Source organism: Hemitrygon akajei, chromosome 5 (genome assembly GCF_048418815.1).
Source record: "Hemitrygon akajei chromosome 5, sHemAka1.3, whole genome shotgun sequence".
In the NCBI taxonomy this organism is placed as follows: Eukaryota; Metazoa; Chordata; class Chondrichthyes; order Myliobatiformes; family Dasyatidae; genus Hemitrygon; species Hemitrygon akajei.
Window position 1 is genome coordinate 121,722,287 of NC_133128.1, and position 16,200 is coordinate 121,738,486.

Below are 16,200 nucleotides of genomic sequence, written 5' to 3' on the forward strand. Positions count from 1 at the left end.
ATGTACGACATGACGCAGGGGGGAGACGGTGCGGAGAGACGGGGACGGCATGTACGACATGACGCAGGGGGGAGACGGCACGGAGAGACGGGGACGGCACGGAGAGACGGGGACGGCACGTACGACGACGCAGGGGGGAGACGGTGCGGAGAGACGGGGACGGCACGTACGACATGACGCAGGGGGGAGACGGTGCGTGGGGAGACGGCGCGGAGAGACGGGGGGACAGCACGTACGACGACGCAGGGGGGAGACGGTGCGTGGGGAGACGGCGCGGAGAGACGGGGACGGCATGTACGACACGACGCAGGGGGGAGACGGTGCGTGGGGAGACGGCGCGGAGAGACGGGGACGGCACGTACGACACGACGCAGGGGGGAGACGGTGCGTGGGGAGACGGCGCGGAGAGACGGGGACGGCACGTACGACACGACGCAGGGGGGAGACGGTGCGTGGGGAGACGGCGCGGAGAGACGGGGACGGCACGTACGACACGACGCAGGGGGGAGACGGCGTGGGTGACACGGCGCGGAGAGACGGGGACGGCATGTACGACACGACGCAGGGGGGAGACGGTGCGTGGGGAGACGGCGCGGGGAGACGGGGACGGCACGTATGACACAACGCAGGGGGGAGACGGTGCATGGGGAGACGGCGCGGGGAGACGGGGACGGCACGTACGGCACGACGCAGGGGGGAGACGGTGCATGGGGAGACGGCGCAGAGAGACGGGGACGGCACGTACGACACGACGCAGGGGGGAGACGGCGCGTGGGTGACGCGGCACGGAGAGACGGGGACGGCACGTACGACACAACTCGGGGGGAGACGGTGCGTGGGGAGACGGCGCGGAGAGACGGGGACGGCACGTACCACACGACGCAGGGGGGAGACGGTGCGTGGGGAGACGGCACGGAGAGACGGGGACGGCATGTACGACACGACGCAGGGGGGAGACGGTGCGTGGGGAGACGGCACGGAGAGACGGGGACGGCATGTACGACACGACGCAGGGGGGAGACGGTGTGTGGGTGACACGGCGCGGGTAAACGGGGGGACGGCACGTACGACACAACTCAGGGGGGAGATGGCATGGGGGGAGACGGCGGGGGCGACATGACATTTGGGGGGTTAAGGTGTGCAGGGAAACACCGTCAGCCGTTCAGACCTCCTGAGGTGGAAGCGGAGGTAGTGGAGGGTGGCGCGCCCCGGCAGGAAGGTACAGCCCATGCAGACGAGCAGCCGGAAGAGGTGCAGGTTCCCCGGACTGTTGGGCTGCGGAACGTGGCTGGTCTGTTTGATGAGCTGACAATAAACCTCGTCCCGGAGAGCCTTCAGGTCCTGGCAGGTCTGCAGAATTCCCTGGATGATAGGGATGGGATCGGCCACCGTTTCCAGCTCCTGCAGCGACTGGAATATCCTCACCGCCTCGTCCCGCAGACTGGTGTAGCCCCTGTCCTTCTGCACTGCAGCAGGGGAGACGGGCAAGTCAAGCTCGGTCGCCGTCTAAATGGAGTGTAGCATATTCCTCCGTCTACAGCTCCACAATGGGGCACAATCCCCTCTCCCGTCTCAGAAACTTCCAAACCCCCACCACACAGTAACCTATACCCTCCCCTGCAGCTCCTTTCTCAAAACCTGATCCCACAAAGAATCCCCCCACAACTGCCCCCGTTACCAAATTCCCATCACCCCCACATCTGATATACCCCTAGCTGACTGATCCCCAGTCCCCCTCAACCCACCCTCAGTACTCGATTCCTCAGTCTGGCCCTCAACACGGTACCCATCCCTCCTCGGATTGCCATCCCCATCTCACCCCCCCACCCCATGTCGCCTCACAAACCCTCTGAGCCCCCGGAGTCACTTTCTATGCAGGGAGAGAAGGGGTATGTGGTGGGGGGGGATAGAATAGGAGGGGGAATGGATGGAAAAGGAGAGATTGGCAGGTGGGGAGATGGAGAAGGGGACACAAGCAGGGAAGGTGGGTGATGGTGATGGGTAGGTTCAGGGTTGGGGGGGGGGTGATACAGGCAGGGCCGGGAGTTGGGGGAGGAACAGCTACTTACATCCTGTGTTGATGTCTCCGTAGATGAGGGGCAGCAGCGGTGAGTGGAGTGGGTGGTGGGTGTACCTCAGGATGGGGTTCCTCCGGTACGTCTGCTCCACCATCTCTGCGTTCGCACTGTTCTCCTGGAAGGTGAAGCAGGTTTACTGACCTCCTGCCCAGGAGCTAAAACCACCACTGATAAGTGTCCCACTGGCAAACTTCTCCCTTCGCCGAGGGGCCCCGAGGTGTCTTCAACTGGGAATCTTCACCTCAGCACCCAACTACAGATGGCAGAGCTCTAAACTTAGAACAGAAACTGCAGGGGGGGCAGGGACGGGACGGGGGGGGGGGAGGGACGGGACGGGGGGGGAGGGGGGGAGACAGGTTGCGGGGTTGTGAGGGGAAAGAGTGGTGTTGAGGTCAGATCCATTCAGCCATGACCTCACTGTCTGGGAACATTGACTTACTCCTTCCTGCTTCTTATGGAGCAGCAACAGGCCCTTTGGCCCATCAGCCTGTTACTACAGTTGGCTGATCTGATTCCAACGCCATGTTAGAATCACTGCCTGGTTCGGAAATTGCACCATCTCGGATGGCAAGACCCTGCAGCGGATAGTGAGGTCAGCTGAGAAGATCATCGGGGTCTGTCTTCCTGCCATCACGGGCATTTACACTACGCGCTGCATCCGCAAAGGAAACAGCATTATGAAGGACCCCATGCACCCCTCATACAAACTCTTCTCCCTCCTGCCGTCTGGGAAAAGGTTCCGAAGCATTCGGGCTCTCATGACCAGACTATGTAACAGTTTCTTCCCCCAAGCTATCAGACTCCTCAATACCCGAAGCCTGGACTGACACCTTACTGCCCTATTGTCCTGTTTATTATTTATTATAATGCCTGAACTGTTTTGTGCACTTTATGCAGTCCTGGGTAGGTCTGTAGTCTAGTGTAGTTTTTTTCTGTGTTGTTTTTTTACGTAGCTCAGTCTAGTTTTTGTACTGTGTCATGTAACACCATGGTCCTGAAAAAAACATTTCATTTTTACTATGCACTGTACCAACAGTTATGGTCGAAATGACAATAAAAGTGACTTGACTTGACGTTGCCACCTGTCCTCAATCACCTTTCACCACCTCGATCACCACATGTCCCTCCCGCTCCCTTAGAAACACTCAAACTCAGCTTCCATCACTCTTTGAGGATGAACACTCCAAGTACTCACCAACCTCTCAGAGAAATTATTTTGTCCCTTTACTGATGAAAATGTAGGTGGGTGGGTTAGTAAGTTTACAAATGATACGAGGGTTAGTGGTGTAGTGGGAAGCATAGAAGACTGGCAACAGGATATAGATCAGTTGCAGAGATGGACAGAGACATTTAACCCAGACAAATGTGAAGTGTTGCCCCCCGGTGATTCAAATGTAAAGAGACAGGACACTGTTGAGGGCAAGGCCTCTGATGAGCAGAGGGATTTGAGGTCCCAAGTTAAGAAGGTTTACGGCATGCTTGCCTTTATTAGTCAAGGCATTGAATTCAAAATTCAGGAAGTTGTGTTGCAGCTTTTTAAAATTCTAGTTAGTCTGCATGAGGAGTATCGGGTACAGTTCTGGTCGCCCCCATGATAGGAAGGATGTTGAGGCTTTGAAGAGGGTGCAGAAGAGGGTGACCTGGATTAGAGGGCGTGTGTTATAATGAGAGGTCGAACAAACTTGGGTTGTTTTCTCTGAAGCAGTGGAGGCTGAGGGGGAGATCTGATAGAGGTTTATCAGATTATGAGAGGCGTAGATAGAGTAGACAGACAATATCGTTTTCCCAGGTTTGATAGGGGTGCTTAAGGGGCACCTAGATGTACAGAGAATGGACCATGTGCTAACTGAAGAGTTAAGGCATCATTAGCTTTACAGTTTGGCACAACATCACCTATTCTTATTAAACTCCCTTTGAGCCTCTAAAACCTAGTAGCTAACAGAATTAAAATCTCCAGTTGACTAACTCCCCATGTGAGTTCTTACTGGTTTTAATGAGTTTTAAATACATATGTACACACAAATCAAGTTAGTGCACAGTCAAATCAGAGCGCAAGATTAAGTATCTAGATCAAAACCCATCCCAGTCACTCATTACATACATTCACTTTAGTGAGAGGCTCCTCAGTACAGGAGCCCGAGGCTGCAGTTCACTGTGAAAACCCCTCCAGACCAATGGGCAAACAGAAGCTGTGAGCCTATTGGACGACTCTGCTTACCTTGATCTCACGAATCAGCTGCTGGGTTGGTGTTTCTATGGGAACCTTGCTGTCAATAACATTCTGAATGGCAGTGGCCCAGCACGTGGCCTCGTTCTGTAGCTTTGTATAAAGTCGATAGGTGTGCTTCCTGCCATGCACAACTAGGTGCCAGTAACCTGCAAATGGAGAGGGCAGAGTGAGAACAGCACGGACAGAACCACAGGCCAAAGGGCATTGGGGGCAGCACTGGAACTACACCAGAGACACGGGCGCCAACACTGGAACCATGCCAGGGACACTGGCATCACGCCAGTGGCACCAGCACCAACACTGGAACCACACCAGTGATGCGGACGCCTACACTGGAGCCATGCCGGTGACACTGCCACCAACACTGGGACCACACCAGTGATGCGGACGCCTACACTGGAGCCATGCCAGTGGCACCAGCACCAACACTGGAACCACACCAGTGATGCGGACGCCTACACTGGAGCCATGCCGGTGACACTGCCACCAACACTGGGACCACACCAGTGACACTGGCACCAACACTGGAACCACACCAGTGATGCGGACACCTACACTGGAGCCATGCCAGTGACACTGGCTTCACACCAAATGACAATTGTGAGCAGGTTTGTTAGAGCTGTCGGAGAGAGTTGAAACTAATTTGGCAGAGGGGTGGGAACCAGAGTAATAGGGCTGTGGGTATACAAGTTAATGCAGTGTGTAGTGAGACTGTGAGGAAGGACAGGCAGATGATGGGGGAAAATTGCAGTCAGTGGACGAGTTGAAGTATAACACAGGGGCAAAAGCAAAAAGGGTGATGAATACAAGACTGAGGTATTATATTTGAATATCTACAGTATTAGGAATAAGACCATGAGCAGAATTAGGCCATTCAGCCCATCAAATCTGCTCCACCATTTCATCATGGCTGATTTATTATCTCCCTCAACCGCATTCTCCTGCCTTCTCCCAATAAGTTTGATGCTATGACTAATCAAGAACCTATCAACCTCTGCTTTAAATAAACCCAATGACTAAGCCTCCACAGCTGTCTGTGGCGATGAATTCCAGCAATTCATCACCCTCTGCCTGTAGAAAGTCCTCATCTCTGTTCTAAATAGATGTCTCTCTAGTCTGAGGCTGTGCCCTCAGGAGGACTCGCTGAACATCCTCTCACAACCACTCCATCTAGGCCTTTAATATTTCAATGACATCTTCCCTCATTCTTCTAAGCTCTAGTGAGTACAAGCCCAAAGTCATCATCCTTTCAATCCTAGAGTCATTCCCATGAATCTCCTCCGGACCCTCTCCAATGCCAGCATATCTTTTCTTAGATAAAGAGTCCAGAACTGCTCACAATATTCCAGGTATAGTCTGATTAATGCCTTCTCAAGCTTCAGCATTACATCCTTGTTCTTGCATTCTAGTCCTCTCAAACTGAATGGTAACATTGCATTTGGCTTCCTTACCTCCAACTCAACCTGCAAATTAAGCTTCAGGGAATTCTGCACAAGGACTCCCAAGTCCCTTTGCACCTCTGATTTTTGAAAATTCTCCCCATTTTGAAATTAGTCTATGTCTTTATTCCTTCTACCAAAATGCATGATCATAAACTTCTTTAGCCATTCTCACAATCTGTTCAAGTCCTTCTGCAGATTCCCTGCTTCCTCAATGCTACCTGCCCCTCCACCTATCTTTCTATTGTCAGTAATAGCAATGACACTGACTTCTGCCCCTGACACTCTCGAATTTCTGCTAGTGTCTTCCACAGCGAAGACTGATGCAAAATACTTAGAGTTCCTCCACCATTCTTTGTCCTCCAGTACTATCTCACCAGGTCATTTTCCAGCAGTCCAATATCCACTCTCACCTCTCTTTTACTCTTTATATATTTGGAAAAACTTTTGGTATCCTCTGTTACAATATTGGCTAGCTTACCTTCATTTTTTTTCCCTCCTTATGGCTTTTTAGTTGCCTTCTGTTGATTTTTCAAAAAGCTTCCCAATCCCCTAACTTCCCACTAGTTTCTTGCTATATTGTATGCCGTCTCCTTTGCTTTTGTGATGTCTTTGACTTCCCTTATCAGCCACAGTTGTCTCAGTCTTCCTTTAGATACAAAAGGTATCCTGTACCTTTTGAATTGTCCCCAGAAACTCCAGCCATCATCCTGATAGTGTCCCCTTCCAATCAACTTCAGCCAGCTCCTCTCTCATGCTTCTGTAATTCCTTGCATTCCATTGTAATACTAATACATTTGACTTTACCTTCTTCCTCTCAACCTCCAGGGTGAATTCTATCATATTATGATCACTGTCTCCAAAGGGTTCCTTTACCTCAAGTTCTCCAATCAAATTTGGTTCATTACACAATACCCAACCCAGAATTGCCTTTCCCTTAGTGATCTCAACCACAAGCTGCTCAAAAAAGCCTTCTCACAGGCATTCTACTAATTTCCTCTCTTGGGAGGGAATCAGACACCAACCTGATTTTCCCAATCTACCTGCATATTGAAATCTCCCATTATTATAACATTGCCATTTTGACATGCCTTTTCTACCTCCTGTTCTGACTTGTAACCCACATCCTGTCCTCTGTTTGGAGGCTTGTATACAACTCCCATCAGGGTCTTCTTAGTCTTGAAATTTCTTGTCCACCCAGGAAGAATTCTGCATCTTACAATCCCATGTCACCTCTTTCTAAGGATTTGATTTTACTTGTTTTACCAACAGAGCCACCCCATCCCCTCTAACCACCTGTATGCCCTTTTGATACAGCGTGTATCCTTGGATGTTAAACTCCCAATTATGAATTTCTTTCAGCCACAACTTAGCGATGTCCACAACATCATACCTGTCAACTTCTAACTGCACTACAAGATCTACCTTATTCCATATACTGAGTGCATTCAAATATAATACCTTCAGTCCTGTATTCATCACCCTTTTCGATTTTGCCCCATGTAACATTTCAACTCATCCCACTGACTGCAACTTTGCCCTATCATCTGCCTATCCTTCCTCACAGTCTCACTACACAATGCCTCTACTTGTATACCAACTGCTTCATCCTCAGCCCTATCACCCATTCCCCTGCCAAATTAGTTTAAATCCTCTCCAAAGGCTCTTGCAAACCTGATTTCAAGGATATTTAATCCCTCCTGGGTTCAGGTGTAACCCATCCTTTATGTACACATCATACCCTCCCCAGGAGAGATCCCAGTGATCCACAAATCTGAAACTCTGCCCCCTGCACCAATTCCTCAGCCACGCATTCTCCTGCTGAATCATCCTCTTCTTACCCTCGTTGGTGGGTGGCGTAGGCAGCAATCCAGAGATGACCACCCTGGAGGTCCAGCTTTACAACCTGCTACTGAGCTTACTGTGTTCTCTCTTCAGGAACTCCTCCCATTTCTTATCCTTGTTGTTGGTCCCAATAGGTACCATGACCTCCAGCTCTTCACCCTCCCCCTATAGAAAGCCATGGACCCAATCCGAGACATCCCTGACCCTGGTACCTGGGAGGCAAAATACCATCCGGGTGTCTTTATCACATCCACAGAATCCCCTATCTGCTCCTCTAATTATGAAATCACCAATCACTTCTACACTCCTTTCTCCCTCCTTCCCTTCTGAGCCACAGAGCTGGACTCGGTACCAGACCCCTGCTCACTCTGGCTCTGTCTCTTTTCCATGGTGCGTCACCTCCCCCAAAAGGATCCAAAGAGGGGAATGGCCACAGGGGTACTCTGCACTGGCTGCCTGTTCCCTTTCCTTCTCCTGACAGCCACCTAGGCACCTTCCCCCTACAGCTTAAGGGCAACCATGTCCCTGTACCTCAGTACCTATCGCCTCTTCATTCTCCCGTATGAGCTGAAGGTCACCAAGCTGTAGGTCCATTTCTTTAACATTGTCCCTAACGAGCTGCAGCCTGGTATACCTCATGCAGATGTAGTTATCAGGGAGACTGGAGGTCTCCTAAAGTTCCCACATTTCACATAAGGATCTCACCACTAACTTGGACACATTCTCCGCGAACTAGCTAAGTACTAACAGGTTAATAAAAAACTTACTTAGAACCTCAGCCTGTGCTCGTCAAAGATTGTTTTTGACCAAGGCTGTTGAGCCAAAGTCAGACCAGTCTAACACCGGCCCGCTCACACTATGGCCACTCCACTTACACCTTCTTTATTTTTATTGGTGCAGATAAGACTCACTCCCAATGAGATGTAGTTTTCAAAAGGCTCCCTGTGCTGCAAGATGCCACTCACCCACTCGCTACTTCAAACAATAAAGTAGATGATCTCAAAGTGCGGTTAGAGATTGTGACAATGCCAGGTATGGCATTGTGAGCATCACTGAGTCGTGGCTGATAAAGAACATCATAGATGGGACCTTAGCATCCAAGGATACACCTTGTATCAAAAGGACAGGTCAGGCAGAGGTGGGTGGGGTGGCTCTGTTGGTAAAAAAAAGAAATCAAATCTTTCAAAAGAGGTTTGGAAGATGCAGAATCCTTCTGGGTAGAGTTAAGAAATTGCAAGTGATAAAAGACCCTGATGGGAGTTACAGGGCTCTGAACAGTAGTCAGAATGTGAGATATAAATTACAATAGGAGATAGGAAAGGTTTTGTGGTACCTCGAGGTACATGACAAAGTTAGACAAAATAACCATGGTTTCCTTAAGGGGAAATCTTGCTTGACAAACCTGTTGGAATTCTTTGAGGAATTTACAGGCAGGATAGACAAAGGAGAGTCAATGGATGTTGTTTACTTGGATTTTCGCAAGTCTTTAACAAGTGCCACACTGAAGCTGCTTAATGATAGACATGGGAACATTTTGGTTTAATGTGTGTTGTCTATTTGTAGTGAAGTAATTGTGTTAGTCACTGTTTTGTACATAATGTATAGCACCAATATTTGTAATACAGGAATTTTGTTATTGTAAAGAAAAAGATAATAATCATGGTATTACAGGAAAGATACTAGCATGGATAGAAGATTGGCTGATTGGCAGGAGACAAAGAGTGGAAATAAAGGGAGCCTTTTCTGGCTGGCTACCAGTAACTAAAGATGTTCCATAGGGGTCAGTGTTGGGACCAATTCTTTTCACGTTATACGTGAATAATTTGGATGATGGAATTGATGATTTTGTGGCCGAGTTTGCAGAAGATACGAAGATAGACGGAGGGGTAGGTAATGTTGAAGAAGCAGGGAGTTTGCAGAAGGATTTAGACAGATTGGGAGAATGGGCAAAGAAGTGGCAGATGGAACATAGAGTTGGGAAGCGCATGGTCATACACTTTTGCAAAAGGAATAAAGGCAGAATATTTTCTAAGTGGGGAGAAAATTCAAAAAAAATCAGAGGTGCAAAGGGACTTAGGAGTCCTTGCACAAAATTCCCTCAAGTTAATTTGCAGGTTGAGTCAGTGGTGAGGAAGGCAAATGCAATGTTGGCATTTGTTTCAATAAGACTAGAATATAAGAGCAAGGATGTAATGCTGAGGCTTTATAAGGCATTGGTCAGACTGCACTTGGAGTATTGTGGGCAGTTTTAGGCCCCTTATTTAAGAAAAGTTGTGCAGGCATTGGAGAGGGTCCAGAGGATGTTCACAAGAATTATTCTGGGAATGAAAGGGTTAATATACACAGTGCATTTGATGGCTCTGGGCCTGTACTCACTGGAGTTTAGCAGAATGGGGGGGGGGATGTCACTGAAACCTATCAAATATTGAAAGGCCTAGATTGAGTGGATGAGGAGAGGATGTTTCCCGTAGTGAGTGATGAGTGGGCATAGTCTCAGAATAGAAAGGCATCCATTTAGGAGAGAGATGAGGAGGAATTTCTTTAGAGAGGGTGAATCTGTGGAATTCATTGCCATGGACAGTTGTGGAGGCCAGGTCATTGAGTCTATTTAAAGCAGAGTTTGATAGGTTCTTGATTAGTCAGGCCAAAGGTTATAAGTCAGGAGACTGTGGTTGAGGGGGATAATAAATCAGCCATAATAAAGGAATGTCAGAGCAGACTTGATGGGCTGAATGGCCTAATTCTGTTCCAACATCCTATGGCAGCAACACTGGATCCACACCCAGTGACACTGGCAGCAACAGAAAAATTACAGCATAGTCATAGGTTAAGGGTGAAAGGTGAAAAGTTTAAGGGGAACATGAGGGCAATTTCTTGACTCAGAGGGTGGTGCCAGTGTGGAATGAGCTACCTTTGGAAGTGGCTGATGTGGGTTTGATTTCAACATTTAAAAGAAATTTGGATAAGTACATGAATGGGAGGGGTAAGTAGAGCTAATGTTCAGGTGCAGGTCGATGGGATGAGGGAGATTAATAGCTTGGCACAGACTAGATGGACCTGTTCTATTTCACACCCAACTTCCAGCCCCAGCCAACAGTTACGATGAGTTAACCCCTCCTAGCCAGAATTATTACTAGCTAACAAGACCTAGCTGACAGTTACTACCAGTTAACTAGTCCTAACTAGCCAGCCAATTAACTATGAACGTGCTCCTACCCGGTAGCTTGCTCCCATTAGCTAATCTCTTCAAGAACAGTGACTCAGAGAGTGTGGTCAGCTCACCTCACACCCCCAGCCCCTGCCATTCCGGGGAACTGACTGACAGAACAGACCAGAGGGGCTGAGTGGCCTGGGGCTGGAGCCGTCGACTGTGCTGGAAACCCCCCCCCAGGAGACACAGAGGGCTGCCCCGGGTCAGGTACCTGTCTCTCGCAAGGTGCTGTCATCTCCGAGCAGGATGACGGAGCAGAGGCTGTTGAGGACCAGCGTTCCCAGTTTGGAGCCGTAGTGTTCCGGGGATTTGTAGTAATCCAGGGAGTTGTTGCTGAGCAGGAACCAGCGCTTCCGGAGTTTCAGTGAAGCCACACGCCCCAGACTGGTCACCTCCTTGTATAGCCAGCCTGTAGACAGAGAGGAGGCGGTGACAGCACTGGCGATGGGCATCACGGACCCACCACCCCTGGCGTGGAGACCCTAGTAATCGGGTAACATGGCATGCAGACCCTCCCCAGTACAGGGAAACTTCCCGGTGACAGTGGATACAGGGCACGGAGAGACCTCACCATTGTCACAGAGTCCCCACAGTGCCGAGAACCCCCACCCCTACATGGGGCACAGACGCCCCAGTGATAGGGGACCAGGCAGACAGAGAAATTTGGCAGAGAGACCCTCCTCACCCTTGGCTCAGAGAGACTCACAGGAAAGGGGTCACATGCACAAGGAGACCCGGGCACAGAGAACCCTGATGTTAGGCACAGGGCAGAGAAAGCCCTGGCACAGAGACATTCTCCAACACAAAGACTGGCACAGAGAACCCTGATGTTAGGCACAGGGCAGAGAAAGCCCGGGCACAGAGACATTCTCCAACACAAAGACTGCCTGGTGATGGGTGGGGGGGGGGGGGGTCACACAGTATGGAGAGACCCTCACCTCTGTCACAGAGACCCCCATTATGGGGTTACACGGCATGGAGATGCTCCCCATCCCCGCCAGAGGAACCCCAGTAACGGGGATATTAGAGGAAGGTTTTTTACTCAGAGAGTGGTTGGTGCGTGGAATGCACTGCCTGAGTCAGTGGTGGAGGCAGATACACTAGTGAAGTTTAAGAGACTACTAGACAGGTATATGGAGGAATTTAAGGTGGGGGGTTATATGGGAGGCAGGGTTTGAGGGTCGGCACAACATTGTGGGCCGAAGGGCCTGTAATGTGCTGTACTATTCTATGTTCTATTACAGAGACATTTCTTGAGATGGGGTCACTCCAGGGAGGTCACCATCCCCCTATAGAGCCCCCAACCGATGGGACAAAGACACCACCACCCACCCCTAACACAGAGACCTTGACGGTGGCCCACCGACAGTGCCTTACCGCGGACAATGATGTCTCCTCCGCTGCCATAGCCCTTGGGTCTCTGGAGAAGCGTGATCCAGTGATGCATCAGCTCGGGGCTGTCGGCATTGCAGTGGATTGCCCGGTTGGCCGTGATGATCAGGAAAGAGTTTGGTCTGGAAAAGGTCAGTCCGATTAAAATGGAGATCATCCCGGGGTGGGCACAGCAGCATCTACACTGACGAGATTGAAACATGCCAGGCTCCCTCGTGCCCGTTCTACAGGAGCACCATCAACAGAGCCCTATCTGTGCAGCACAGAAGCGACCGGGCTCTCCAGGGCATTGTAAAAAAATCATCAGGGTCTCCCTCCCCTCCATAGTTGAGGTTTGTATATGAAGGGCCTGAAGCATTTAGTGGATCCCTACTACCTCACCTCCTCCTCCATCCCACAATATCTTTGACCCACTCCTGTCAGAAAGGAGGTACAGGAGCATCGGGATTAGGACTGCGAGACCAAATAACAGCTTCTTCCTCAGGCTGAGACACCAATGAATAGAGACCTCGAGACTGGGACAGCGAGCTGTGTACTGTTTACTCTACTGTTTACCTGTGCTGCACTTTGAATTATACTTCATCTTATTTATCATAATATTTTGGTTTATGTGCTTTGTGTGGCATTTATTTTGTGGGTGCACTGTGGTCGAGAGGAACGTTGTTTTGTTTAGTTGCGTATATGTACAGTGACAATAAACTTGAACTCTGCTCTTTTGCACTCTGGGTTTTAATTTCTCCCCCTCCTCCCTGCAGCTGAAACATTTCAACTAGAAAGAGTTTAGAGTATCACTGATTCCTGTTAACCCCAGATCAGATCCGTTCTCATCCCATTGAAACTGCTCCTTCTGCCATTGGCTGTTTTCCCCTGGACTGTCCTGCTTTCCATCCAAGAACCATTCCAAAAATGATCAGTGCTTCCTGGAGACATTTGGACAGGCACTTGAATGTGAGGAAATGGGAGGATGTGGACTGTGCAGGCAGAAAGGATTAGTTTCGTTGGCCATTGCATTACTAATTTGTTTGGCACAGCACAACATTGTGGGCTGAAGGGCCTGTTCCTGTGCTGTACTGATCTATGTCCCATTGAAAGGCCTAGATAGAGTGAACGTAGAGAGAATGTTTCTAGTAGTGGAGAGTCTAGGACCAAAGGTCATAGCCTCAGAATTCAGGGGCATCCATTTGGAACAAAGATGAGCAAGTATTTCTTAAGACTTAGGGTGGTCAGTCTGTGAAATTAATTGCCACTGATGGCTGTTGAGGCCAAATCATTTGGCATATTTAAAACGGAGGTTGACAGGTTCTTGCTTAGTCAGGGTGTCAAACGTTGCAGGGAAGCGGCAGGAGAATGTGATTAAGAAAGATTATAAATCAGCCATGGTAGAATGACAGACCAGACTCGATGGGCTGAATGGTCTCATTCTACTCCTAAATCTATGGTTAAGGTCAGAGGTGAAACATAGGTCCCTGCTTCAATGAAGCTCACCTGTCAGGGTTATCGGATGCACAGGTAGAATCGATGAGCCCCACATCCACGGTGCCCTGTTCACAGAGTAAAGAAACATTCTCACTGAAAGCAGAGAACCAACATCCCAAAACACACAATCCACTATTCCTCATACTGATCTCAGTCTTTTACCATCCAGATGTCCCACAGCACAATCCCCAGGGAGCAGAGTATAAGGTAGACAAGCTCCCTCCACACCATCACGTCACACACAGAGTGAAGTTCCCTCTACTGTCCCATCACACACTCCTGAGGTCAGACACAGAGTGAAGCTCCCTCTAAACTGTCCCATCACACACTCCCAGGGTCAAACGAGTGAAGCTCCCTCTAAACTGTCCCATCACACACTCCTGAGGTCACACACAGAGTGAAGCTCCCTCTACACTGTCCCATCACACACTCCCAGGGTCAGACACAGAGTGAAGCTCCCTCTACACTGTCTCATCACACACTCCCGGGGTCAGACACAGAGTGAAGCTCCCTCTACACTGTCCCATCACACTCCCAGGGCCAGACACAGAGTGAAGCTCCCTCTACACTGTCTCATCACACACTCCCGGGGTCAGACACAGAGTGAAGCTCCCTCTACACTGTCCCATCACACTCCCGGGGTCAGACACAGAGTGAAACTCCCTCTAAACTGTCCCATCACACACTCCTGAGGTCACACACAGAGTGAAGCTCCCTCTACACTGTCCCATCACACACTCCCAGGGTCAGACACAGAGTGAAACTCCCTCTACACTGTCCCATCACACACTCCCAGGGTCAGACACAGAGTGAAGCTCCCTCTACACTGTCCCATCACACACTCCCGGGGTCAGACACAGAGTGAAACTCCCTCTACACTGTCCCATCACACACTCCCAGGGTCAGACACAGAGTGAAGCTCCCTCTACACTGTCCCATCACACACTCCCGGGGTCAGACACAGAGTGAAACTCCCTCTAAACTGTCCCATCACACACTCCCAGGGTCAGACACAGAGTGAAACTCCCTCTACACTGTCCCATCACACACTCCCAGGGTCAGACACAGAGTGAAGCTCCCTCTACACTGTCCCATCACACACTCCCGGGGTCAGACACAGAGTGAAACTCCCTCTACACTGTCCCATCACACACTCCCAGGGTCAGACACAGAGTGAAGCTCCCTCTACACTGTCCCATCACACACTCCCGGGGTCAGACACAGAGTGAAACTCCCTCTAAACTGTCCCATCACACACTCCTGAGGTCACACACAGAGTGAAGCTCCCTCTACACTGTCCCATCACACACTCCCAGGGTCAGACACAGAGTGAAACTCCCTCTACACTGTCCCATCACACACTCCCAGGGTCAGACACAGAGTGAAGCTCCCTCTACACTGTCCCATCACACACTCCCAGGGTCAGACACAGAGTGAAGCTCCCTCTACACTGTCCCATCACACACTCCCGGGGTCAGACACAGAGCGAAGCTCCCTCTACACTGTCCCATCACACACTCCCGGGGTCAGACTCAGAGTGAAGCTCCCTCTACACTGTCCCATCACACACTCCCAGGGTCAGACACAGAGTGAATCTCCCTCTACACTGCAGGCTGCAATCATCAGCAGAAGCTGATCGTTGGTGAGGCTGCAGAAGGTTTAAGTAGAGCTCTGGGCTTTCCGGAACGTCTTGCAGGCTGCGATCATTCTGAGAGGTTGTTGTCTGGTGAAGCAGCACAACGAGCTCAGACTGTTCAGAGCTTCTCAGCTGATTACATTCAGAATGATTATTTTGGGCACTGGGCAGGGGTATAGGCAGAGTGGCCATTGTGTGAGTGGGCCAATGTTAGAGAGGCTCAACAGGCATAGGCTAAGATTTAAGCTGGCGAAGTTAGAGATATAACAGGCATAGGCATGGTGGTCGTTCAGGCAGTGGAACGCTCCTCCAGTGAGATGTTGGATTTAAAGGTCCCCCCGCTGAGTACATTGCAGGAAATGCACACAATTCAGCTCCTGACTGACAAAGCCAAGGAACTGGATGCACTCAGGACCATCCAGAAAGACAAGGCTCTTACCGAGATGGTCACACCCAAAGTGCAGGCTTCAGATCGTAGATGGGTGACCACCAGAAGTGAGGGGGGTCAGCAGTCAGTGCAGGGCTCCCATGCAGCCGCTCAGCAACAAGAATACCTCCTGCAGATACTGCGAGGGTGGATGGTCTATCAGCAACAAGAATACCTCCTGCAGATACTGCGAGGGTGGATGGTCTATCAGCAACAAGAATACCTCCTGCAGATACTGCGAGGGTGGATGGTCTATCAGCAACAAGAATACCTCCTGCAGATACTGCGAGGGTGGATGGTCTATCAGCAACAAGAATACCTCCTGCAGATACTGCGAGGGTGGATGGTCTATCAGCAACAAGAATACCTCTTCTGGGGAAGGTATGATCTGTACGAAAAGGATAGGTTACACCTGAACCCGAGGGGAACCAACATCCTTGGGGGCAGTTTTGCTAGATCTGCTGGG

At 50.3% G+C, this 16,200-nt stretch overlaps 1 protein-coding gene across 1 annotated transcript in view; it reads right to left on the bottom strand.

Moving 5' to 3' along the window:
• Positions 1-16,200, bottom strand: part of LOC140727238 (unconventional myosin-X-like) — a 111,172-nt gene that overhangs the window by 22,848 nt on the left and 72,124 nt on the right. Inside the window, exons 30-35 of the mRNA XM_073044502.1 lie at positions 13,681-13,736; positions 12,181-12,317; positions 11,015-11,212; positions 4,297-4,454; positions 2,070-2,193; positions 1,169-1,466 (exon numbers count right to left, since the gene is read on the bottom strand). Coding sequence (XP_072900603.1) covers positions 1,169-1,466; positions 2,070-2,193; positions 4,297-4,454; positions 11,015-11,212; positions 12,181-12,317; positions 13,681-13,736 — 971 coding nt within the window. The remainder of the gene's footprint in view (positions 1-1,168; positions 1,467-2,069; positions 2,194-4,296; positions 4,455-11,014; positions 11,213-12,180; positions 12,318-13,680; positions 13,737-16,200) is intronic.